The sequence below is a fragment of the Rhinolophus hipposideros genome (assembly GCF_964194185.1).
Source record: "Rhinolophus hipposideros genome assembly, chromosome: 5".
Taxonomy (NCBI): Eukaryota; Metazoa; Chordata; class Mammalia; order Chiroptera; family Rhinolophidae; genus Rhinolophus; species Rhinolophus hipposideros.
The window spans coordinates 81,874,418-81,900,645 of record NC_138051.1 but is presented as its reverse complement, the minus strand read 5'-3'; the positions used below and the strand labels follow the sequence as shown (position 1 = coordinate 81,900,645).

Genomic DNA, 26,228 nt, shown 5'->3' with positions numbered 1-26,228 from the left:
CTTTCATGCTTACATGAGAAGGCATGAAATCAATCATATTGCAGAAGAAAATTTGATAAGTACTTTCTGGAAATTTGCATAATGTTTTCTGATTAAGGGATGAATGCTGCCCAACAGGGTTTAGTGACAAATTCACAAGAAGAAAAACCAAGTGGAAAAGGCAGTTTCAGCTCAGGCACAGACCTTGACTTTTATAGGAAAAGGTTTTTGTTTGTTTTGTGTGTGTGTGTTTTTTTTTTAACAGATGTGGTCCGGTGAGGTATTATTATTACAATTATTAATAGTAGTTATAAAATTGAAGACAACTTCACTTGGCTAAGGTTTTCTGAGAGTGTTGTCACCTGACGGTGTTGCCTGCTTAGAATCGGCAAGCGATGAGAGTTCTCAAGCACGGACAGAACCAGGAAAGGCTGCTCCATAGTTGACTTTTTTATTTGGGTCCTTCCACTTTCCAGGCCTCCCAATCAACTGAAGAGTCTTGGAGGTAGAGACAGGGGCAATAAAGTAGGACCACCGCACCAAGGAACAGAGAAACAGAGGAATTCAGAAAGATTCCAGCTAATTCATCCCAAGGCTAGAGGTTAACATAATAACCAAAAAAAAACAAAATTGGGGAAGAGGTGATAAATTAAAAGGGAGAGAAAAAAGAAAGACTTTTTTTTTTTTTGGAGGGAATTAAAATTACGGCATCATGATAATGACTAACTTAATTAAAAAGAAAAACATATATTCAAAGAATGAGGAAAGTCTACCAAGCTGTGAAACAAAACACTGTCTCTAATGGAATTTAACAATAATATGACAAGATTCAAATGTAATTAAGAAAATGATAAAAAGGAAAGCAGAATAAACGGAATGAAAGTACTCATTATAACTTTTATTATCTATACAAATGAATGTTTTTCTTAAGTAACAAGTACAAATGGAGAACTGAAGTATGGGGCGAAGCATATTCTACTAATTTTTCTTGTGAAATTGCAAAGACTGGGAGAAAGTGAGACTTCAACAAACCCAAACACGTATCTATAGCCCTGTCCACCTCCCCCACCGTCTGCTTCACCAACTTCCTCCCGGACAACCTAAAATGCACCTCCAGGCACTCTCTCCCCTCAGCATTACCTGCCGGAGGTTGCGTGTCACTTTGACATCATGCCAGGCGTTGTCGTTGAATTTTCCATTCACTGGCTCCACAATGGCCTCAAAGGCTCCGGACCCCAGGTTAATGACCAAGGAGACCGCGCCATCCTTCAGAGCCAGGTTGACATAGTCAGCCGACTTGCCCGTGTGCAGGATGAGCCCATTCCGCTGCCAGGTCTTAAAGGAGAGGGTGATTTCATCACTGCTGCTCTGGATTGGGTTCTGAGACAGGTCGTAGCACAGGTACTCTGAGCCTCGGAAAGTAGCCACATTCTCCTCTCGCGCTGCAGGGGAAAAAGAAAAAAGAAAAAGAGGTAAGCAGTCAATCCTTGGCTGGCATGAGTCAGATCTCTGCAAATACCAAAGAGAACATGTCCCCAAGGCACTGTCCTTGCCAGTGAGCTGACACTAGCATGACACTCCCTCCAACTCTTCCACAAGGCTGATATCTAAGTGCTAGGGAAACTAGCAGAGAAGCAAACTGCAGAGAAGCTACAAGGGTAGAAGACCAACACGATGGTGTGGGAGAGCTAGCTACCTTTCACATTTTCTCAGAAAAAAAACTGAAGGGAAATGTCATGCAAAAATGGTCAAGTGAGGTGTACATTGCTTTTGCTTCAGTGATGGCTTTTAAATGCTTGTAGAGGAGCTGGTTTAGAATGGATAATTAACTGTTCTGACAAAGGGTTCTTTAGCTCTGGGTAACATTTATTGACCAAAAAACTAAAAATCAATTACCCTGAAAGATTTGGCTCTGATTTCTATCCATCAATACCCTGCTAACTTTGGTTTCCATGGTAGAGTCCTAAGCCCGGTGGAACATGACTGGGTTACTAAACAGGAGCTTGTATCTGAGAAGGTGATCAAGCAGATGAGGATAAGGGAACAGAATGAAATTTGGTAATATTTTCTGCTAAGAGCGCAATATTCCCCTTAGAGTCAAAGGGGCCTCTGCTCTGGGGTGGGGGTGGGGGGAGAGGTGGTCTCCTGTTTCACAAGGTCCTGGTCAGACCATTTCTCCCCATGGGTCTAGGAGCCCGCAAAGCCAAGATGGCATTCCACTGGAGCCCAACTCTCTTACGAGACCATATCCAGGCACTGAGATCCTGTACTTTCCTACCCAAAGAGCCCCAAGTCTGTCTCCAGGGCTTGTGCGGGCCTCTTCCTTGGATCCATTTTTTGAAAACAAATCGTGCTGTCCATGTGCATTCCTTCAGCTGAGGAATGGTCTGTGGCCCAGCCATGGGGGACTGTTTGCAGGAGTTTGGGCAGAGCCTGACCATGTGGGCTGCAGCACCCGCGTGCATTTGTATCAGACCCATTGTGATACAGGATGAAACCAAAGGTGTGATGAGGAGGGGGCTAGGCCACCAGCTGAAGAGCAGAGGGGCTGGTTCTCCGTGTGCTAGCTTTTCCTGATGCAGAACTCTGAGGAATCCAAAAACTCTAAATGTAAACCTGGCTCACCAGGTGGTTTCAAAGGTATATTTGTCAAGGTAAGAGGATCGACTATATTTTATTTAATCATTTGTTGCTTTGATGTATAATTTCGACACACTGCGTGCGGACTTCCATTTGTCCTCCTGCCAGGCAGGAGGACTTAGAGCGGCCTTCTTCACATCAGGGTTGGCCAAAAGCTGTCGAAAGCACCTCACTAATGGAAGTAAATGGGCACCAATACAAGGTTAGATATTCCGTTTCCCTCTAAGAGGTGGGGGCTACAAAATAAGGTTGAGTGAATTCTATTTTTCCTTCTAAAATTACACTTCAACCTTATTAGCCAAAGCCAATTTCACCTCAACTCCAGTTCTTATCAAAAACCACAGCCCTTGGTAAGTCACTAAAGTAAAATGAAATAAGTGTTTGCTCATCATAAGGCAAGAGCTGTAAAGGAATCACTCTTCTAATGTGGGGAGATGACCACCCACTACGTACTATTAAATTAATCATAGAATCATGTCATCATTAAAACATGAAAGTCAGCTTCCTATTCCAGAGAGTTAAAGAGATTAAGCTGGTCCTGTATGTTCTAGAGAGCCTCAATGATGTGTCTACCTGCGTATTTCTGTTTGCACACATAACTGGTAAGCAAAAGGGATCTGTCCATGTATAAGTGACCACAGTGTCTCATACACATATACTATCAGCAGCAAGTACTGCTCAGCATATAACCCACGCCTGATGCATTTTACCAACAATCGAAAAAAAAAAATCAAGTAAAAATTTGACACTATCTGTATGTTTGAAATAGATTCAACCAATTCCCCTGGTACCCTGTCTATTGTCATGATCTCTCCTCTCATTTCTGAAGAAATGGCTTCGTTAAAATGCAACTGGACAAGCCCTTGTCCAGTCGCCCTGGAGGCGACCCCGATCTAAGAGGAGATGTTAAATCAAATAAAGTTATCCCCGCTAAGCTCTTTTCCTATGTGCACAGAGCCCACTGCTATGCCTGCCCTTGGCACCACACGTTCTATATTAATGGGTGTCTTCTTTAAACATTTAAGTTACTGAACTGAGATAAATGAGGAAGAAGAGGAGGCCTCGAAAGAGAAGCTTAATCATCGAGTACCCTTTAAAGGGGAAAGGCTTGACACAGAACAGCAAGGCACCAGGATATTATTTAATGTACTATGTGGTACTTAATATTTTTCATATAATTAGACCAAAGAGTCTGTCAAAATAATAAATTTTAGTGCTAGAAGGGGTTTTAGAGACCGATTTAATGCCCTTGTTTTATTAAAGAAGACATTGGCTCCTAAGACTGAATTATCCAAGACGACACAGTTAGTGTCATTCCAGATTTCTAGTACCTCTAGACTTTTCTCTATATATCAGCTACCTTTTCTTTTGCTCATCACTCTGGATATAACACATGTTCCTACTTTACTTCTTAAAGGGCATGAATAATTCCATGGAACCACGCATTGACTTACAAACCATCCCAAACCTTGGATAAATGGTGCCAGAAACATATTCCCCCCACCATATGTAAATCACTTTTGCACATTATAAGAAATGTTTCCCTTCCGGGTATGTTTAAAACAAAAGAACTTGTTTTATGTGGTAGGCCATAGAAGAAAAATGACATCATTGTAGAGAAGAGAATATCACAATAAATAAACAAGAAATAAAAAGCCAATGTGACAAAAAGTATGTAAATCACATGCATATTTATGCTAATGAACATGCAAATTAACCAAAGGTAATGGGAGAGCCCTCTTTTGCAAACACCTAAGGAAAACTGTTGCAACAGTTCATACCCCTCCCAATGTCTGCATTCAATGAAGACTTTTCCCAGTTTACTTCTTCCCTGGGCTGAAGGAGGCCACGAAGAGCAGCAGCACCCCAGATGCTGGCTATCTCCTCTACTTGTCAACAGACAACAGACAACTGAAAGCTACTCTCTAAATCATATTTTAGATCAGCACAATTATATTATTTTAAATTCATAGGATCCTTTCCTCCTGATCGTTAGGGAAGGAGAGACATTGGCAGTGCATGACCCAATCTTTAAAAGAGCAAATAAGGGGCTTGGAGGGAGAAAGAGTGAGGACCTTGAAGAAATTGCTCTTTAGTATACTCTCACAGCTGGCCTTTTTCTCCTAAAATCCCAATCTGTCTTAATTTCCTTCCAGTAGCTAAGGCTCAAGTACTTTCTTATCACCTTGAAAACCATACTAAGCTGACAGTAAGTATAACTACAATGTGCAAAATCAAATACTGACAAACCTGCACTTCCAAGCCCATTCAATTCTCCATGAAGAAAATGTAATACTGCCCCAAATCTGTTTTCTATACTCAGTGTTTACACTGGGAAGGAGGTTGAAGAGACAATGCAGTCACCTTGGTAGAGGCAGTGAATGCAGGGGATTATGTAACACAGTACACAACAGATTAGCATGAAGCCGCAGGCTGGCAAGAGGGTAGGCACTGACAGGGCTACTGGACTCTTTAGATCCATATAAATTACATCACTCCAAAATTTACAATCAATTGCATGCATGTTAAAATAAAAATATTATTTTCACTGCATGAAAAGCAGAACTCAACTCTATATGATAACAAATCATTTATCCATTATTTGTAAGTGTCCAATTGATTAAAAAGTAGATACAATCTCAAGATGTATATCTCAAATTTTTAAATCAGATGTATAAGGTATGTAAAGTTCTGATCTTTCAAATGACTTGCTAATCCCAGTACTGATATATACATAGCATTAACAAGCATTTACTGAGTTCCAGTTTCCATTCTCTCCTCCAAAAAACACCCAACTAGTAATGTATACAGTAACTCTATTTCTCCGAGAAATTCCAGAGTGGATTAAAATATTCAGTATATATATATTTTTTTACTATCCGATCTAAAAAGTGGGGAGAAATGCATATCTCTGTTTAACTGGACCTGAGGTTCCTGATAACTTAGTGTTATAGACTTTGGGATCAAGAAATCTAAACTTGACTCTGAAGGTTATGAGGAGCCATTGCATAAATTTACTGAGAGGACAAAGGGTCCGATTTGTATTTTTAAAAGATTGCACTGAGAGTAAACTGGAAAGAAGAGAAAACTAAAGTCAGAGAGCCCAGTTAAAACATGATAACCCATGTGAACTACTTTTCCAGGGGGTGCCTGGGACTGGTTTGACCTGGTTGGTGATATAGTTCCTCAGTGAGGTTTGCATTTGGCTGAGCAAGAATAGAAGCAAAAGTTTCCTAGAAGAGACAACTGAGGGAACCAAGAGGCAGAAATGCTGGCAAACCAGAGACCATGGAGGAAGCCAAAGACGAGATACTTAAGACCCCAATGCAGCCAAGAAAAACCAGGGACCACAGGTAAAACTTGAGGGACAAGGACAGAGCATTAGACATGAAAGGGCTCAAATGACGAAGTTAGAATGGGTAAAGAAGGATCCTAGCTCCATTTGCAAACAGATGTTCTCAGTTTCTAAAATATCATATACATCCAAAGGCTTTCTTAGTCGTTATTTGTATTCTCTCAACACTCTGTGAGGTCACTTTGCTCTGATTACACCGACATCAGGAAGTGGAGACAAGTAGAGTTTGGACAAGCTTATCCAAGGCACTAGGAAGCACGTAGCCCAGTTCCAAAAGCTTACTCCCCTGATTCTCATTCCTCGATTCTTAGTCCCCTGATGTGGTACTTTTTGCTACTACATCACACCACCACCGTGGCAGGAGCTGAAATTCTCAGAGGGCAGGTGCCCAGGACCCTATATCCAGTGTCCTGCAGCTGCACTGAGTTCAATGTATGAAAATGAGAAACCACAGACAACGACATGTACCAGGTCACTGAGCAGCAGGAGCCCAAGCAGGGAATATGGAGGGGGGCTGGTCCTACTCCGAAATTCTCTAGTAGCAGGTTGGAAAACATCAAGCTGAGAAGACCACACTCTTCACTGCCACCAGACTGCCTTAGAAATGGAACTTTGAGGCACCACTAGGAAGAGCCTATTAAAATGCTATGGTCCCTGGAGTGGCTGTAACCACTGGCCCTGAGCAGAACACCTGCTGTGCTCCAGAAAGGGAGTGGAAGCCAGCTTCCTGAGGATGTGCCCCAGAGACAAGGGCAAAACTGCCCTCTTCTTTTAATCCTTTGTCCTTCCATTGGCTGGCATGCAGCAGCATGGTACTTTAGTCTGCAGTGATGCAAAGATAACCCTGGCTGGCCATCCTGGCCTGACCCACTCTGGAGCTAATGAGGCACAAAACACATGGGCTACCGCTGCTCTCCCTGCCAGACAGAGGTGGCCTACGGTCCTGGGGTTGGTCTGCTTAGACCTTTCCTTGGTCCACAAAACTCAGGAGGGATAGCGTTGTCCCTCCTCCATGAGTGCAGTTGCAATGAGAGGTTTCAGGGTCTCCAGTTGTGACCTGACATATCACCCAATTCTTCTGGCCACTGCTTCCCAGGGAAAGAATCCCTGGTGATGATGAAAGAAGTATGAGCCCAAGGCAGGGGTTACACAAAGCATAAATAAACTTTTAGATAAACCCACAATTCCACAATTGTTTGGCCCAGTGCTTGGGGTAAGGGGGCTGCATATGCACTAAATTCTTGAGTTAAAACAGCAATTTGGGTAGTTTGCTAGCAAAGAAACAAGTAAAAGCAAAAATGTGAGTTTGTTCTTGCACAATTTTGTTTCCTTTCCATGCTAAGAACCTGCTAAGAATCCAACATCTGGAACAAGAGCTCCCATCTCTAAGGGCCTCTTATGAGCTGTGGGCAGACACCCAAATTAGCTGTTGAGCTGTGAGGTAAAATGATCACATTTGCAAAACTGAGGGAAAAGCAGAAATTCTTTTACTACAGTGAATTATATTACATATCACCTAGTAACATTTCCTGCTAGAATTAGAGGAGGAGCACACTGATTGAGGAAGAAAAGTAAAAGATTGCACAAGTGACTACACTTGGTTCTTCCTGTACCATCTCCCTTACAATGTATTTTAGAGCCAAACAAAGCATTCGGATAGACCAAACTACAGAGCTATCCCCAAGACAAACAATGAATCCTTTACCTGCCACATCCCATCATATAGGTATTTTAAAAGCGGAATGTACCAGCAGACAGCAAATTGTGTCACTATGAGCAATCCTGCACAACAGAAGCAAACACATAGGAAATCCGACCTCCTGAGGCCATGTCTAAACCTCATCCTCAAAGACTTTCTGTAGGAATGATGCAGCCGAGAAATAAATGGACTTTTCTACGCTGCCTAGGTCACTCACTAGCCTGCAGATGCTTCTTGAAAGTGATGAGAAGGAAAATAGTAAATCAAGTTGTCACTTGGAAAATAAACAGTCAGTACCCCGGTGAGAGAAGCTGCTTCAGTCCACAAAAGAACGGCCTAGAAAATCTCGCTTGACTGAAGTCACTAGAAAGCTAATGGCATTGCTCTCAATTGCATTACAATAAAAGTTAAATTTTCTGTTCATTCATTTAAGGAATACGTATGTGCAGGTGTCTGCTAGGTACTAGGTGATGTGCCCAGTGCTGAATGCACTTAAGCTGCACAGCAACCCTGTTAATAGGAATAATTTTAACCTATACTTTACCAAAGAAGAGAAACTATAAAGCTGAAACAAAACATGAATGCCTACTAAGTGCCAGACCCTGACATGGACTCTTATTAAATAAGGCACCATCCTGTAACTCAGCGTGTAGTGGGACTATGAATTTGATGACATAGAATGTAATGATAAAAGCTTTGAATTGAACAGACGTGCGTTTGACAGCCAGCTCTGGAACTTACCTAACTCTATGGAACATTAGCTTATTACTTACCTTCCGTAAACCTCAGTTTCCTAATCTACAAAATGGGAATGAACGTAGTACATATTTCATAGAGTCGCTGTGAGACATGAATCAGATCAAGTTCATGGTCCAGTTTTCAGCCGTAGACATGTTAGCTGTTGCTGTTATTGTTGTTGTTGAGAATGCACACATAGATAAGTAATTACAACGTAGTGTAGTGAATGTTTAATAGGTGAGGTAGGTACACAGAAGGAAATGTAACGGACCCTGGGTGTTAGGGAAGACTCCCTACAGGAGATCAAACTTCAGCTGTGTCTTGCAGTCTAAGTAAGAGTTCACCAGACAAAGGGAGGGATGAAATTTCAATTAGAAGAAACTGCGTATTCACCAGTGTGGTCAACAGAAAAGCACGGGGTGTTCAGGGCCTGGTGAGAAGTTTAACATGGCTAAAGTAGCGGGCATGTGTGCAGGCTTGGGCCGCGTCTGCCATGTTCTTGAGGCACTGGGGATGAAGAACCAGCAGAGAAGAGCTTCAGCTTGTGGGTGGCACAATTACATGTGTGTGGTTCACTAGATAGACAAATGGCTCGAGAATTGAAAAGGTACCCAGAAGACATTCCCAAGGTAGAATGGATATTGCTAAGAAACCATGGCCAGAGGCAATTATGGTGCATATGCCTGCCTGCCCACTTATAATAATTTGTGTAATATGCTGTACATTTTGTTTTCCTTTAACCACCAGCTCCTTCTGAGTCAACCTATAATTATGCTTCTTTCACTACTGGTTTCACATTTTAATTGTGGCTCAGTCAATCAAACAAGCATTGAACACAAACAGCGCACTGTATCTTGCAGAGGAAACTCCATTTCCCTGTCCCCATGACTCCACAAGAACATTTCCTCCCCACTTTCTAGAGGGAACAGTTTTGCGGTCACACTTCCACCTTCTCCTTTTGTCTCAGTCACCTCCTCCAATGAAAGGAGAGCGGTTCATCTGCTTGGTGATCTAGTAAGGATCTGACACCATATGACTTTTCTTCATTAGGTACTTGCTACTCCCGTGCGACTTGCCTTTCTTTGCCCTTCAGATCTGCCCTTCCTACAAGGATTGTGAGTTTTGTTCTCGTCTGCCGCGCGCAGTAAAACCTGTTAGAGTAGACTATGCCTATGCAGAAGAAGGCCTGTGGTTTTCTAGCTGTTCTGCCTATGGCTGAGTGGCTGAATTTATTTCAGGAGGAAAATTACAAGCACGTCGAATGTGATGGCAGATCAAAGCCACATTCTCTAAACCAGCTCCACCAGCAACACAACTGAAGTTTGGACCCTTGACCTGACCACCAGTTTCATTCCAGTGTCTGTTCCTCAAATGATTCCAAATGTTATTGTTGTCACCTCAGACAACCAGTCTTTGGATTGCTCTCACTCTGATTGGGAAGATGACAGACACATCTGGAACCACATGAGGTCAATGATAAGTAAATATGTAATAATGTGAAAGCCATCTCTGTGCCACCATGTTTACAAAGACTTGTTTCGTGAAGTTACACTGAGGATATCGGTGATTAGAATCGTGAAGAATTTAACCAGGGTCACTTTCTTGGAGATAAGTTTCAGACTGTGTTTGGAATTTTTTGAATTAAAAAAAAAATGCAGAAATTACTCACATCTACAAACCTACATATCCTTTCACCTTTGTACCAGTTAAAAAAGAATAATCTACTTTTTTTTTTCATACTGCTTCTTGGATCAAGTTACACAATAATTAAGGCAACTGTACTAGAGTAGCAAATGCCTCCTTGTGAGACTATATTCTATGGAAGCGATGAGGACAAAAAGATTACTAGGTACAGAGAGCTGGAGAGCAGAGAATAGACCATAATTTTGATACAAACAAAATTAATAATATTAAAAATATCCACAGCTATTCAAGAGTAGGAAGTAGGTCATCTGAAATGATATATTTTTTTTAACAGTGACACATACACTGACCCTAATTGCTACCTAAATTAGATCCTCACTGTAGCCACACATACTGTTCCTAAAGAAATGTAAAAGTCATGAAAGGGTGATTTGTGACCCTTTTGGGAAAACTCATACAGATATTTAGATACTTAGAAGCAATAAATATGGATTGTCAAACCCAAATATTTTAAAATATTTATTTCTTTAAAATATTTATTTCTGCAAGAACTCATAGACACAGACAATAATTTAGTGGTTACCAGAGGGTAAGGGGGGTGGGGGGAGGGAGATGAGGGTAAGGGGGATCAAATATATGGTGATGGAAGGAGAACTGACTCTGGGTGGTGAACACACAATGGGATTTATTGATGATGTAATACGGAATTGTACACCTGAAATTATGTAATTTCATTAACAATTGTCACCCCAATAAATAAATTAAAAAAAAAAAAAAAAAAAAAAAAAAAAAAATATTTATTTCTGTAAAATGTTTCTTTTGTCCAAGACAAAAACAAGTAAGAATCATTCATAAGATATCATCACTATAACATCAGAAAAACCCTAGGAAATATGATCTAATCTACCTCCTGCCTCAGTAAATCTATATCTAAATTATCTTGTTGGTGAAACTATCCACCTTAATAAACTATCCAGACAGAATAAGACAATTTGGTGTTATGTGAAACTTCCTACGGATACTTCAGGAGCTCGAATGATTACTGGTCCTAAAAGAGGAAAGGAAACTAAAGACTGTCACGTGATCAACAGGGAAGATCGGTGTTAAGGACTTTTACCTAATATTTCCCTCATTCAGCCCAAAATATATAAAGAATAATGAATATAAACTGTGTGTGGCCAAGAAACTTTACCTCCACTAATTTACACACACATACACACGCACACACACACACACACTGATTACTAATCACTCTATGTTACAGCTCTATTCGTCTGTAACGAGAATAAAAAAAAATACATAGAGGAAATTTACCCAATAATTTCCAGTAGTATTTACTTCTGGGAAGGGAGAGAAGAATTGGAACCAGGGAGGGATTGAAATAAGACTGTCTTTATAAAAGGATATAAAGCAAAAAATGGCAAAACCTTAAGATTTGTTCAGTCTGGGAGATAGCTAAACCATCGTTTACAATATCCTCTATTACAGGGTCTATTCTTTTTTTATATTTGAAATAGTTCATATGTTTTTTTCAAAAAAAGTTATCCTGTAGATCATTCTGATAAAACATCTAATCGTCCAATAAATAGTGAGTGATTCTTAGGTTAATTTATATGTAGATGTCAACTCCTCAACCACATGCTTTGAGCAGCAATTTTTCATACCTTTTCAAAATCTCCCACATACCCCAGAATGTTTTCAATAAAAACTTGCGTAATTGAATTGAAAGGATCCCAGTGAGCTCCTCCTGCTGCTCACTCACTGCCTTCCCCACTCCTGGAGACCCACTGCTCAGTGTCTGGGCATCACAGAGGGCAGCCTGGTTTCCGAAGGGCAAGGGGAAGAAATGTGGATGGAAGCCGAGGGACAGAGAAGACACCTTCATTTGTCACCATGTAATCACTTCATGGCAAACCCTGAGAGTCCAACATGGCTGGAATCGGGGGGATGTCACAGTACATCTGTACAAACCTCCCAACCCTTTTCTTCCACAGCAGAATAAAATCAACGTGGTTCTTAAAGAAAATCCCCACTGAGAAACCTGAATCTGTGCCCATTGCTTTGGCCTCCCCCTGCAGCAGGCAGCCGGGTTCCTCCTTTGTCAGCGCTGGGGGCTCTAGCCTGCAAGTCTAGACAGAATGGCTTGTTAAAAGGCCCTGGAGTCAATGCCTGGACAAGATCAATAAGGCTTTTTATGACATAATGAAAACTTTCTCTTTTGTTAAATGTGGCTAATCTACCATTTCTGCAGTACTCTCAAAGCTTTCAGTGTTGAGAACTAGAGCCTACGTGATTACACCCCTGTTCAGAGACAAACTGGGGAATGTTGTCAATGCAGGTACAAATCCAGGAAACCTGGGCTGTCTTCTTTTATGGCTAGATGTGTATTTCTTTTTCCTCCCAAGGAAATACATGTGGCAGTGAGGATATGGGGGCTGGTAGGGATAAAAATTAAAACTGCCCCGTCCCAGCACTCTCAAGAAGGGACTGATAATGCCCTGGATCTAAAGTAATTACATGAAAGAATCGGAACCTAGGGGTGGGTGAGGATGGAGTATGTAAAAAGCTGGGAGATGTGGAGAGGGAGAGTTCTCTAACATAGAGACAGACTTAAAAATCAGTGATCTGATTTACGAAGCCTAAATAAAAGAGAAAAATCTTTAGTGATTGCAAATTCGATTATAGTACTAATGGTGCACATAAAAGAAGAATAAAGTGCTTATTTCATTTTAAGCATTTCTTCATCTCAGACTATTAGCAGTTTTTTCCAGAGTTAGAAGATTTTGTTTTTGCCATAATATAACAGGAAATTAACATTTATTGAGCCCGTATTATGCTCCAGGCTTTTCTATACAGAGGGTCTGAATAAAACAAGCACTATATACATAGTGTTTGACAAGAATTAACTAAGACCTCTTTGGGTGATTTAAATTACAAGAGATCGAAAACACTTACCATAGAATCAATGTACTATCAATAGAGATAACATATCTGTGTGTTCATGTGTCATCTGAAAGGAGAGCTTTTTTTATCAGAATACTTGGCATGTTTCTTATTGAACTCTCAAAAGAGCTTTGTGAAGTAAACTTTTACTAGCCCTACTTTACAGATGATAAAACTGAGGTTTAGAAGGGGTGACATACTTGTACAATACCACAGCTGAAAAGAAGCAGATCCAAATACAAACCAAGGTTACCTTCAAATACTACATGCTTTCCCGTTAGATGGTGCCGCCTCCTATTAAAGGGTGAGTCTCTTTTACAAAGACCTCTATCAAGAATATTCCTGTGGGAGATGAGCTATCCATTTCTTTAAAAAGAAGGAAACACATATTTGCATAGTATGTCACATTTTCCAAACCACTTTCATGTACATTATCCAATTTTATAAAGCACCCTTCTGCAACTTTTACAGGAACCTCTATTATCTGTCCAACAAGGCTTAATTGTCAGCAAACTATTAGATGTATCAACCATATACTTTGGGATATGAATATAGATAATAAAAACGATAACAAAAATTCTGGGAATTTTGTACTTTTGCAACTCAGGAAATACATAAATGCTTAAGAATATTTCATTATGAGAGCATAAGTAAGGAAACCCACTTTTGATGCATTGACTCTAAAATGGCAACCCTCTTTCTAAGTCAGAATGATTCACAAGCCACTTATAGATGCTCCATCAGGCAATTTCACTGAATTTGCTCAGTGAATTCACTCCAGGGCCAAACAGCTGGACTTTGGGTTATGACACCAGAAGTTACAGTCAGAAATATGCTCAGGGCTTGCAGAAGGGAAAAGTTAGTTGACTTATTATTAAAAAGAGCACATAAAACTGGGATTATAAGACGCTCTGAAATAGAAACTCAAATTGGTTTGGTTTTGCAGCTTGTATAGCCATTTATGATGGATATATATAGTTCCTGTGATGTCAACAAAACAAACACTAAGTGAAATTTATCAGTGACTGTTTTAATCCACAAGTTATGATAAAATAATAATGTGGATATCCCAACGATGGTATGAATATGTTACATAGTAAATCCTAGACCTAGAGAACTTGTCATATCTGTACTGATCACCAGCCAGTCGAGGTTTCTGACCACACTCGGTAGGTGAATGAATCAGAGAAAAGAAAAGTTAGGGCATATCAAAACACTGTCCAAGATTTAAGAAAACAAGGAGAACTGCTGGCTCATTCCTGCCAGGTGTGGTGAAATCCACGCACGTAGTTATCAGCAAAGATGTATCTCCATATGGCAGCTACCAAAGTCTAAAAGGAAGTTAACTGAATCTCATTCTCTGAGATAGAGGCCCAGAAACTTAGCCTTATCTCTCTCCAGGAGTGATCATATCATAAGATTGACTATGCCAACTCAAATGAACTTCTGATTGAGGTAGACATCAGAATGACATTATCATAATTTGCAATAAAAAATCCATTGATTTGGTTGGATTTAACCATTGATTCCAAAACAGTGGTCTCAAGATAAGGTTTTCACTAATCCATGTTTCAATTAGGAAAATAAGGACACTATAGTGTATCTTTTAATGAAAGCTAAGGTTATGCAATATTCATTCATACAACAAATACTTATGTCGCCAGACACTGCACTAGGTGCTGGAAACATAGAAATCTCATTCTACTCCTTTCTATTCTTTTGGTTTTGGAATTTCCTATCTTTTGAAAAATGACGATGGCAGACGAAATTTGATAATGATCTTATTTGGCAAAATAAAAGTAGTCAAACCTATTTCTCTCCTTCCCTTTATTGTAAAAATTTTACTTGTCAACAAAACCCGAGTTTGAGGACCCCCCGAACCAGAGAATCTTTCTCTGTGTGTTGTCAGTCAGGTGGTGGCCAAAACATGGCACTCTCCTGAAAAGGCATTTGTCAAGTGCTTCAAGTAGGATAACCAACAATTCCAAATTGCCTGTAACAGCAGTTTCCCAGAATGTTGGACTTCCGGTGCTAAAATGGAGACAATTCCTGGAAAATCAGAATGGTCGGTCACTGTACCTGGGTCACATGTCAGAAGGTAAAAAAATTAGGCAGATCAAATAAAAACTCTCAATTACCTAGAATCATTGGCAAAGAAAGCAGCCTGAATTAATCGTATACTTTCGTTAGCTGTGAATTTCTAACCATTTCAAACTTGACATTCTGTTTTTGAAAAACAAATAACCATCTTAACCATATAAGCAATGTATTCATTGCTATGGTGTATTATTTTTTACGAAGTTTAAAGTCATCCTAAGAATAACCTGACTCCCTTTGAGGATTCAGAGAGCTCTTTGAGGCTCTGTGGTACCTTAGATCCATCTAGCTCATCATCAATTATCTCTGTACACCAACCACCACAAGCAAACAGTTTTTAGGTTCCAATTGTTTGAATTTGCAATCAGAAGTGTCTTAGGTATTATAAGTAACTTAATTAGATTGTATGAAATGATTCACACCAACAGTAGTGTTCCCTCAGGAATTACTAGGATAACTTCAGGAATAGGCAGAAAGTTTACAAAAGCTTCAGAATTATCTCTGGTGCACTCAGATGTCTTTTGTCCCTGAGTGCTGATCATTCTTCCTTCCCCGCCCTAATACTACCCTACCCATTCCTCAACCAGCTAAGACCACCCAGCAGCCCAGACCTTTTGAGCACCACCAATGACACTGGGCCACTTTACAAAAGAGCAATAGTGACCCAATGCCCTCAACTGAAGTGGAAAAGTGAGAAGACATCATAAAAGAAAGGAGAAAGAAAGGAGCTAGTAAACACTGCCCCTCTGGTGTGTCCAGTACAGTGTATTTTCAACCTGACAATGACCTTAGGAAGGAGGTGTTATTATCACTGTTTTACATACTAGGAAATTCTCCCAATCCCTGAGATGAGGGTGAGGGTGACGGTGATGGAGATAGTGATGGTCATGGTGATGGTGCCAGCTACCATTTTTTTGAAGTTTACTGTTTGTCAGGGTCTTGTCTGGTTTAGTATTATGCAGATAATATTTAATATAATATTTACTATTATATTGAAAACTATTTAGGTAGTTTTCAAAGGGGGAAGCTGAGAGTTAAGGGTTCAAGGTTATCCGATTTGAATAACCATAATTGACAATGAGGGAATTTAGAATGCAGCTAGGCTTGGGTCTAACGTCAATCTCATTATTTGCTACTGCAGTACAGTGAAGTTTTGTATGAAAGGCACCACCCTGAGATCAGGGGCTAAGCGACCCACTGTGTGATCTTCTAGGGGCTCTGTGTTTGCTAGTCTGGACAGCAACTCCTTCAATGACTCTTTCAAGTGGGCTATGCTCTAGTTATTATCCTTTTAGGTCCCTTCCCTATGGCAAGACAGTGGAATTCCCAATACAGCGTCATTACACACCACCATGGCTGACATTATCTACCAAAACTCCTCATTGTATCCAACTATAACATTACTGGGCTTGGCACTAGTGAGAGCCAAATAAACACAGTTGACTGACTGTGTGTTATTTGAAGCCTTAAAGTTACTCATTCAATCATTTATTCATCTATTCAGTGAACATATATTGAGAGCACTCGTTACATAGTAGGTTGATAGTGAAAATAAGAGTTCAATCAGATTTTAGCATGTCACCTTTCTAGCCTAGGCTGAGGTAGAGAGCATGCTTAGCCCAAGTCATTAAGGAGGGCTTTGAAAACACATAAAGAATTATGCAACTTGATGGTATTACTATCCATATAATTTTTTCTTGTTTTGTTCTACCACTTCAAAAGATGTCCACCATTCCTTTAAAATCTCTACAGTATTTCATCATAAATTTCCTGACAGACAGGCTATATGGATGAGTTTCAAGAACTCTGACTTTGGGTTTACCTCAAGGCACTTACAGAAAAAGGACTTAACTGGTTTTCACATCCATGTCCAAGGAGAGATATGTTCCTCACTTCTATTTTACAGGTAGAGTCCATAAGCTATTAGCAGTGGAAGGTACTTTTAAAATCACATTTTCTACTTCTTTTTACAAGCCTGGCATAGTTCAGTTTGTCCAAAGGAATTAGCAATAGAGCCAAGACCAGATTCCAGGCTTTCTGATTTTTATACAAGTGAGTTAGGTACAAAATAACTATGGGATAGACACATAAACTCCATAACTGAAGAGATGACTTAAGAAGTTTGAGCTCCAGGAGGCTGGATGCCTACTCCCCACTTGAGTCCTTCCTCCAAGACTTCCTGCATGTGTGTCACATCCAGATGTGCATGTACATCTATGTCCCAGAGCCACCAGAGCTGGCACTGGGCAGCGTCGGCCCTTGGGGAAATACTCCAGGTACATAGTGAGCGGTTCAGCATTCACACGGCTAAGCCACTCATGTGATGTGGGTGCCTTTTCTACTGTTGGAGCTTGTTTTTTCCTCCCCTTGCAGCAATGGAGACTGACTTCAGGGAGGCAGTGCTGCCTAATGACTCCAATACAATCTCTTGAAGGCCTTATCAGCAGTGGACAGCCTTCTTCTGACAACTGACCTTTCCCACCGTGCTCAAGTCCAAGGGAAAACAAAAGCACCAAAACAATTAAAAGCAGTAAAAGAGGAGGGAAGAGGAAATAGGAACTTAGCCTAATGCAGAGCAGCCACACAGAAATTTTTAAAAAGAAAAAGGGTGGAAAACAAAAGACAAACCAAGATAGTGAAGAGGGCCAAGCACAAGAAGATTGGATTCTCCCAGTCCTCTTTATTTCTCTTCCTGATGGCTGCAGAAGGCATGAAAAGGCTGTTAATAAATCTGAGAACCATGCTGTGAGAGAAAATAAAGAGGATAAGAAAAGAAGAAGAAGCTATGGCATGCAATAGCTTGTGAGAGATAAAATGCCTCTCCACTCTCCGTGAGCCCTGACATGCATTCCAAGTGATGGGGCTGCTCTCGACCTCAGGTGCTCTCTGAAAGAGCAGCTCATTGTCTCAATAACACAGGTGAGCCAGTCACCTGGCAATGGCCCCATACCTACTCCTCAAGGCCCCCTGTAGGCAGGGACAGACCTCTGAAGAACCCATAAACACATTCTTTCATGTCATTATTACTTGGCAAACTGCATCATCCCTTTCCCATTGCATCTGAAACACATGGATAAATTTCATCTGACACCGACATTGGCCATATTTGAGGAGATCCATGTACATTCCATCCACAGAGAGGTCAGAGCATTCTCATTATTTTGTAGGCGAATTGTAAACAAACATACATGTCTAAAGGCAAAAAGAAATTCTTTTTTTTTAAGTTTTGATTTTTGATTTAATTTTTTTATTGGGGAATAACGGAATAGTGTGTTTCTCCAGGACCCATCAGCTCCAAGTCGTGGTCCTTCAATCTAGTTATGGAGGGCGCAGCTCAGCTCCAAGTCCAGTCACCATTTTCTTTCTTTCATTCTTTTTTTAAGTTATTGGGGTGACAATTGTTAGTAAAATTACATAGATTTCAGTTGTACAATTTTGTATTACATCATCTATAAATCCCATTGTATGTTCACCACCCAGAGTCAGTTCTCCTCCCATTTTCAATCTTAGTTTCATGGGGCACAGCCCACTATCCCGGGAACCAGCAACCTTGTTGAGAGCTCACGCTCTAACTAACTGAGCCATCTGGCCATCCCTCCGGAAGCTCAGTGGCAGCTTGTTGTCTTCAATCTAGTTGTGGAGGGTGCAGCTCACTAGCCCATATGGTAATTGAACTGGCAACAGTGTTGTTCAGAGCTCGCGCTCTAACCAACTGAGCCATCCGGCCGCCCCTGATATTTTTTTTGAAGTAAAAAAGTAATGATCTCTTCCTTTAACTCTCTGGAAAGTTTAGGAAGCACCCGTGATGACTGTTTTCTGCAGGCCTATGGAAGACGCATTTCATCCGCCGTCCATGTTGCATATGACATGAATTATGCAGATATGGGTGCTTCTTCAGACACAACTGGGCTTCAGTCCCCCTTCAGAAAGAGCTACACATTATCGTTAGAACTCATCATCTCATAAGCTATATATAAAGAGAAGTGAATCTGAGAATAGTTGATTGTTGCTGGAGGTCAGGTTCCTTCTCCCAGGGTTCTAAGTGGTTCCCCTAGATTCAGTTACTCGGGAAGTTTGATCCTTCATAGGTTGCTTTTCACTGACCATAGGCCTGCACTGTTAAATCAAATGGCAGCAACCTGTTCTCAGCCACATGCTGAGTGCCAGGCTCCCGTCATTGCCTGGACTACCTCATGGAATTATCACAACTCTGACAGGCAAGCGCTACAATAGTCTCTGTTCTCCAGACAATGATGGTTGAGGTTTTGTAAACTGTCCACGATGTCTCAAGCTGGTAAGAGGCAGCATCAGGGCCCATAACCAGGTCTGGCTGACCCCAAAGCCTTCACTCTTTACCCCTGCCCCGGCACGGCCACACTGGGCAACCTCGAACCTCATGCACACGTGGAGTGACATCGATCACTTGATGCCTTATCTGAAGCCTTGAAGCTCATTCCAGCCTCCCAGGAATTCAGGCCTGGGGAAGTCGTAAAGCTACAGTTGATTATCAAGCATCATTTATCCAGCCACAGACAAGAGAAAAATCTACGTTGGGCGGCAAGCAAAAGAGAGGGCACAATAATCAAAGAGTCCTCATGTGTCCTTTCTGTGTGCCCAGCCCTATGTCCATGGACCTCCTTTCCACTCATGTCCTTATTTCCCTAGTTGTGTGGCGAGGGGCACAAGTGCAAGTGTAGAAAATGGGATCTACCATAGGCAGTCCTTTCTGTGCTCTGCGTGAAGAGAGGAGGGCTAAAACACATCAGCAAACAAGTCACCTGACAATTTGAGAGTCATCAGATGTTGGTGAACAAAAAGAAGTTTTCACACTTTTAGAAACAGCCAAAGGCCTTTTTTAAGTAAACAGCCACCCATTTTAAAAAACTCCTCTTCTTTACTGGAACAAGGGAAGGGCTCATAACCAAGGCTACTGAAGAATTCTAGAGAAGAGAACCATTAAGTCCTCATGAAACCTAAATGCTGTAGCCCAGGAGGAAGGAGAAATATTGAGTTAACATCCAGAATATATAAAGAAAGACAGTGCTGAAAAATTACACAAGCTTTGGAGTTAATCAGAATCCCATCTTTTTTAGACATCATCTGACTTTTCAACAAATCACTGAACCTCTGTAAGCCTCAGTTTACTCATCTGTGAATTAGAAAAAAATAATAATAATTTATAAGCTACAGGCTTGTTGTGGAGACTAAATGATATAATATATGGAAAGCCTGTAGCGCAGTGCTGGGATCATTAGTAAGTAATTAATAAATGATAGCAATTACCATTAGCAGCCTATGAAATCTTAAAACAAAATACGCCATGCTGGTTACTTTAAAGGAGCTGAATGCAAAAGCACAAGAATGTGTAAGACCAAGTCCCTGCCTTGCAAAGTTTACAAAACGAAAACATGGAAAGGCTGAGAAATACAATATCCAGAACGTCCCTCCTACAAACCTTGCCATCCCCAGGGGCTTGCTGAGGAGAAGCACTTGCTCACCCCAACTGCTTCCCCTACTCTGTGCCCAAATCACCCTGCACTCGCAGGGATACCCTCTCTGCCACTGTAAGATGCTACTGCAAGAAGCAGTGTTGGTGATCAGCTGTAAGAAGAGCGTGAAAGTCAATGGAAGACAGGACAGGTTTCCTCGGATTCCTTTCCAAAGCTCCTGATTACGTGCAGGACCAAAAAGAAGAGAGAAAAATCTGCTGCGGGGTTCCCAGGCCCCAAATACATGTCCCCTGGCTATAGCAAAAGGGTTCTGCAGGATCACAAGACAAATTGGCTGAACTTTACACACTAAAGTGCTTTGGCTCCAAACCATCTCAGAATAAAACGTATGCAGAATGTGATATGAGATCTACCAAGGAATACTTCCACCATCGCCCATTTTAAAACATGTTTACTGTCCTAAGTCATACATGGGTTTTATTTTAGGTGACAAAGGAAGGCAATGGATACTATCTGAAACATTGTTCAAGATAGGGATCTATAGGCTGGCCCGAATTTCCAGGTAATCACTCATACAGCAGGACCATAGGGCACTGATCCAGCTCCATCTCATTCCACCGCTTAACTTTGAATTATGGAAATAACTTCTTTTATGGCCAACCAGAAAAGTCTCATCACAGAGAAGTAATGTTTTAGAACTAATAGGTTGTAACAATACATCCTCCACTTAAATCTGCAAGAGTACACCACCTTTGATGGACCAGCCCCACTATCATAAGTGTCCAAATGTCCAAATTCATTTCAGAGACATCAGTCTATCTCGCTTGAAAGTAGCAGCTTTTAAAAGCTATACCAAATAATAGATGCAAATGAGGAAATACGTCAACCAAAATACAGGGCACTGAAGTGAAATCTAATTATCCAAGCAAGTACAATGGTGCTTACATACAATTTAACAGAATAAAAGCTCACTAATTTCTCCTAATTGGAAGAAAGTTTGGTATGATTGAATTAAAAAATTAATGAGTGCTTTTCGAGAGAAACGCTGATTTATTATCGCCAAGGATATAAGGGAGGCTAGCAAGCAATTTAAAAATAGATATTCTTTTGTAATTAGTTTATTTGTTATTTGAATACAAATAATTGTCCTGATATAGTGGGGACTGGTACTAATTCTCTGACTTGACCCCACTGAACAGAGTAACCATCTTCTCTTTTTGTTTTAGAAAACTTACCCCTAACCTATACTGGGCAAAAGTAAAGTTTAGCTTACTTTTGACTAAATTAGGAAACTATGTAATTAGTGACGTCAACACAGAGATTTTATTGAAGACAGGAAAATGCTAAGTGTCTTATTTCTTCATGCTTCTCATCTGGAAAACAGAAAGACATTTCTCCACTGCTTCACATAACTGGGGGACCATTCAAAAGCAAACAGGACTCCAAAAAATTCCTCCTCAGGCTCTACATGTCGCTAATTCTCTGCTTTCCCAGTTCTGGGCCTAGAGTGAACATGACTCAGATTCAGTCTTCACCTGACGCCATGTTCTTCCTTCCCCCAACAGCTTATAACTCAAAGGAGTTCAACATTCCTTAAAAGTACTGGCAGGTCCTTCTGAAGCGGAGAGAGACATTGGAATCTCCAGAATCACAATCCCTCCCACACTGAAGGAGACTCTTGTTTGGCATCTCTGGGGGAGTTAAGAAAATTTCTTACCCTGACTCTAACGGTTAACCTCTGTGAACTTGAGAAGTTATTTAAACTCGCTAAGCCTCAGTTTCCTCACCTAAAAATTGGGTGTAATAATATAATAGTAGGTCTCACCTGGCATTGTAGGGAGGTGTATGAAATAATACGTGTAAAGCATTTCAAGCAGATCCTGGCATAGCGTAAGCACTTGACAAATTATCATTATCATCATCATCATCATTTTACATGACTTTCAGTGTAATTTCGAGCACCATAAACTAAGATATTCCTTTCATCTTTCTCCATATTCTGATTCCCAGACACCAATAAACACCATCCACTCTGGGAGAGGGCATGCCTGCTGTATTAGTGATTCTCCTTCTGCCACCTCTGCTGTTCTGAGATTCAGTAGCATCCACCGGAAGCCCCGTGGGCCTCTGACAAAGAAGTGTTCATTTGCTAGCTGCTCTATATTGCTGTGTTTACCGTGAATAAAGACACGAGAGGGAGGAGGAGTATATCAGAAGCAGTTCAAGCAGGTTATTTTTCTAGCTCCCTAACACATTATCTGCATGCAGCTAAAGACTGGGCTATCCAAACATCATGTAAAGAGCCAGGGCAACACCTCAGTAAACATTCTATCTGCATTCGTCTAAACTGAGGAAAAGTGTCTCAAAGCTGGGATTGTTTCAAATGCACTTGATGTTTTTCTCCTTTCTCCAGGCCCTACCATCAGTATACCAACTTGCTAGTTGACGCCCAAAGCAAGAAAGATAAGAAACCTCACGACTGAAAGACACCTCCTAGCCCTTACAAGGCAAGTATAGTAGCTTAATCAGCCATACTCAATACCATAGACTGGCTGGCTGAAACAACCGATATTTGTTTCTAAAAGTTCTGGAGGCAGGGAATCCCGAGATCAAGGTGCAAACAGATTATTTGGTGTCTGGGAAGGGCCCTCTTCCTGGCTTACAAATGGCAGCCTTCTTGCTGTGTCCTCACATGATGCAGGAGGGAGGAGATTGCCAGCACGCATGCTCTGGTATCTCTTCCTCTCCATATTAAGGTGCTAATCCTCCATGGAGGCCCCATCCTCATGACTCTTTCTAAATCTAATCCCTCCCAAAAGCCCCACCTCCAAATACCATCACATCGGGGATGAAGGCTTCTGTAGGGAAAGACACAAACATTCAATTCATAGCAGTGAGCATAAATGGACAATTCGAAATATAACTTTAGAAGCAGCCTTGTTTATATGAAAAGGTGACAGTGACAAGCTGGCAGGAATCCTCAACGTTTCCCTGACATTCAATGCCGTATGATCTCACTAACATCTTGGGACTCTCCACGGAGGTACAGGAGAAGTTCTGCAGAAGATGCAAGTGGCAGGTGGAGACTTCGGCTTTGGAGGTGGAACTGCACTCCTCAAGGAGAGGATCTTCGCTGCAGCAGTAATGTGTTTGAAGGACAATTGTGTAAGCTCCAAGCCTGACTGGTCGAACACAGCCATTGCATGAGGGAGTCACATAAAGTCACAGGAATACTCGGAGGGCGGAGAAAGAAACAAAATTCTGGAAGTTCTAATATTGCTATTTTCCCCATTTAATCCCTACTGAAGTCCTCTTCTATTTGGAGAAAGTAATTGCTTTTTCTTCTTTGGCACCAACGCACTGAAAAATGTTACTACTGATACCTGCAACTCACAGGGTACCCTTGAATAAAAGCAGTTTATATATATAATCAATTCAATATAATAATAAAGTTATATTATAATTTAATTAGATTATAATATATAATTTAATTACAATATTAAAGATTGCCCTGATCCTCAGTTTTCTTGTTCTTATATATTCTTACTCTTCTTACTTTCTTACTCTTATATATTCTTATATAAAGAAGACATCATGACTTCCCGGCACATGGAGAAAGCTCACTAAGCCTCCCAGCACAGCACATGGAGAAAGCTCACTAAGCTTAGTTCTTCTGGGAGAACATTCTCTCCCAACTGTTTTCTCAGCCCCGAGGTTCCAGAGTCAGCATGCACAGAGCACACGGTTTTCCAGAGTGCCCGTGACTACAGTGCAGCTGATTCCAAAGCTCGTGAGCTCATGTCCTTCTGCGGACTTCCCAGCATATTCAGGCCTCAGTGCTGAGCTCTCTGTTTTATCAATACCTATGTAGGTGTACCGGGTAAATACATGTCACGTAGCAAATTCTCCCCACTGAAGACCCACACGAAAGAGCTTCCTCAAACACCATAGCGCGCCTCAGCCCCAGACCTTGCTTCTGCTTTGTTTGGCCTCTGAGATGTTTTGTTTTTGCCAAACTGAATCAAAGCAAAAGTATATGGACCACTGTGGCATGGAGGCCTGGGAAGCTTGTGTGAACCGAATGCATCAGCTTCAGGATCCTTGTCTGCTGATTCATGTGTAGATTGAGTCCTGCACCAGCATCGGAACCAGGTGCTATTAACACTGACACAAGGGCCATGTAACTGGGTACTGATAGCCAAACAGTGGAATGAGAAGAATGGCAATAGAGGATAGCGAGCGAGCTAGACGATGGAGACACAGAGGCAATATTACATACATTTACAATTTGTACATATGCTTTATGTTTCTGGGGGTGCAAAAAATGGATACACATGATTTCTATTCATCTTGTGTCATCGATATATATTCAGTATTACAATTCTAATACAGTTTTTTCTTTCTTAAAATGTGTATACATTTTTTTTTGGTTTTCTCTCTCTCTCTCTCTCTCTCTCTCTCTCTATGTATATATATATATATATATATACATATATATATATATATATATATATATATATATATTTGTTGTTGTTATTTCTTTGTTTGTTTCCTAACACAGACTCTTAGAACTGGAAGGATAGGGATCTTCTGGTCTGTATCTCATATGATAGGCCGAGCAGAGAGAGGCCCAGGAAGGTGAAAAGTCTGCTCAGAATCACAAAGCGGACAGAGAATGAGAACCCAGATCTCCCTCCCCACGGTGATCCCGATCGCATTGACACGAGATGGATGAACAAGCAAAGAATAAAAGAAGAAATCTGAAACAGATCTAGAAGCATCTTGTCACTTTATCAGGAAATTCAGCCTGGGGTTTGCAGTTATGCTGTGTGGGACATAAGGATTCTAAAGGCCCATTCCGTAGGACAAAGCCTCTTGGCCAGCCAACCCCAGACATAGAAAGCCCAATTCTAAGCCCCGGCCCTAAAAACTGGAGACACTGCCATTTTTGGGGGAAGTTCACACAGGAGACAGAGGTCTCAGGACATCTCTGGCCCAATGGCAGCCCTGGAGTGATGCAGGATGGTGATATGTATTCTCTACTGTTCCTACTAGCTCCTCTCTTTTGGTAGCCACTCAATGGGAACCGGCTGTCAGCAATTTCCTTCCTCCAACAGCTGGGAGATGGTTTTCTGCAGTTAGCTGCCATTTGTTTCAATTATGCATATTAATCATAGCCTTCATCCTGGTGGTATTCTTCAGGAAAAAAGATATCAGGGGCTTTGTTTTTTAACCAAGCTGCTTCCTCACTCAGAACAGACTTTGGCAGTAGCAAGAGAAAGGGGAAATGATAGGTCAGAGGAAATTTGGGTTCAAGTGCAGCAGTGGGTGGGTGGGGGGATATCTAGCCCACTGAAAGCAGGGATGATGGTAGTGCAACTTGGGGACAGTGACATAACACCATATGGTCTCACCATAAACACACAGAGAGCCCAGCAGTGGAATTTATAATAGTGTATACATGTTATTCATTCTTTCATTACACAGAAATTCATTTATTCAGACATGTATTAAGCTCCTATCATGCACCAAGCCACATCCTCTTCCAGAAACAGTTGTGTTTGAAGTAAGAAGAAACCCAAAGGGAATTGGAAATTATTTCAGAGGCAAAGTAACAATGTTTCACATCACCCTTGCCCATCAGTGTCTTCCTGGGCTTATTATACCCTCATTTTTTATGTAA

The 26,228-nt window shown here is 41.1% G+C and overlaps 1 protein-coding gene across 25 annotated transcripts in view; it reads right to left on the bottom strand.

The window, feature by feature from the left end:
- Positions 1-26,228, bottom strand: part of NRXN3 (neurexin 3) — a 1,519,061-nt gene that overhangs the window by 1,079,320 nt on the left and 413,513 nt on the right. For all 25 annotated transcript variants that reach the window (XR_013993472.1, XR_013993473.1, XR_013993474.1 and 22 more), the window contains exon 5: positions 1,120-1,421. Coding sequence is in view for 22 of the 25 variants with exons in the window: in XM_081050416.1 (XP_080906542.1) it covers positions 1,120-1,421 (302 nt within the window). In the remaining 3 variants the exon portion in view is untranslated. The remainder of the gene's footprint in view (positions 1-1,119; positions 1,422-26,228) is intronic.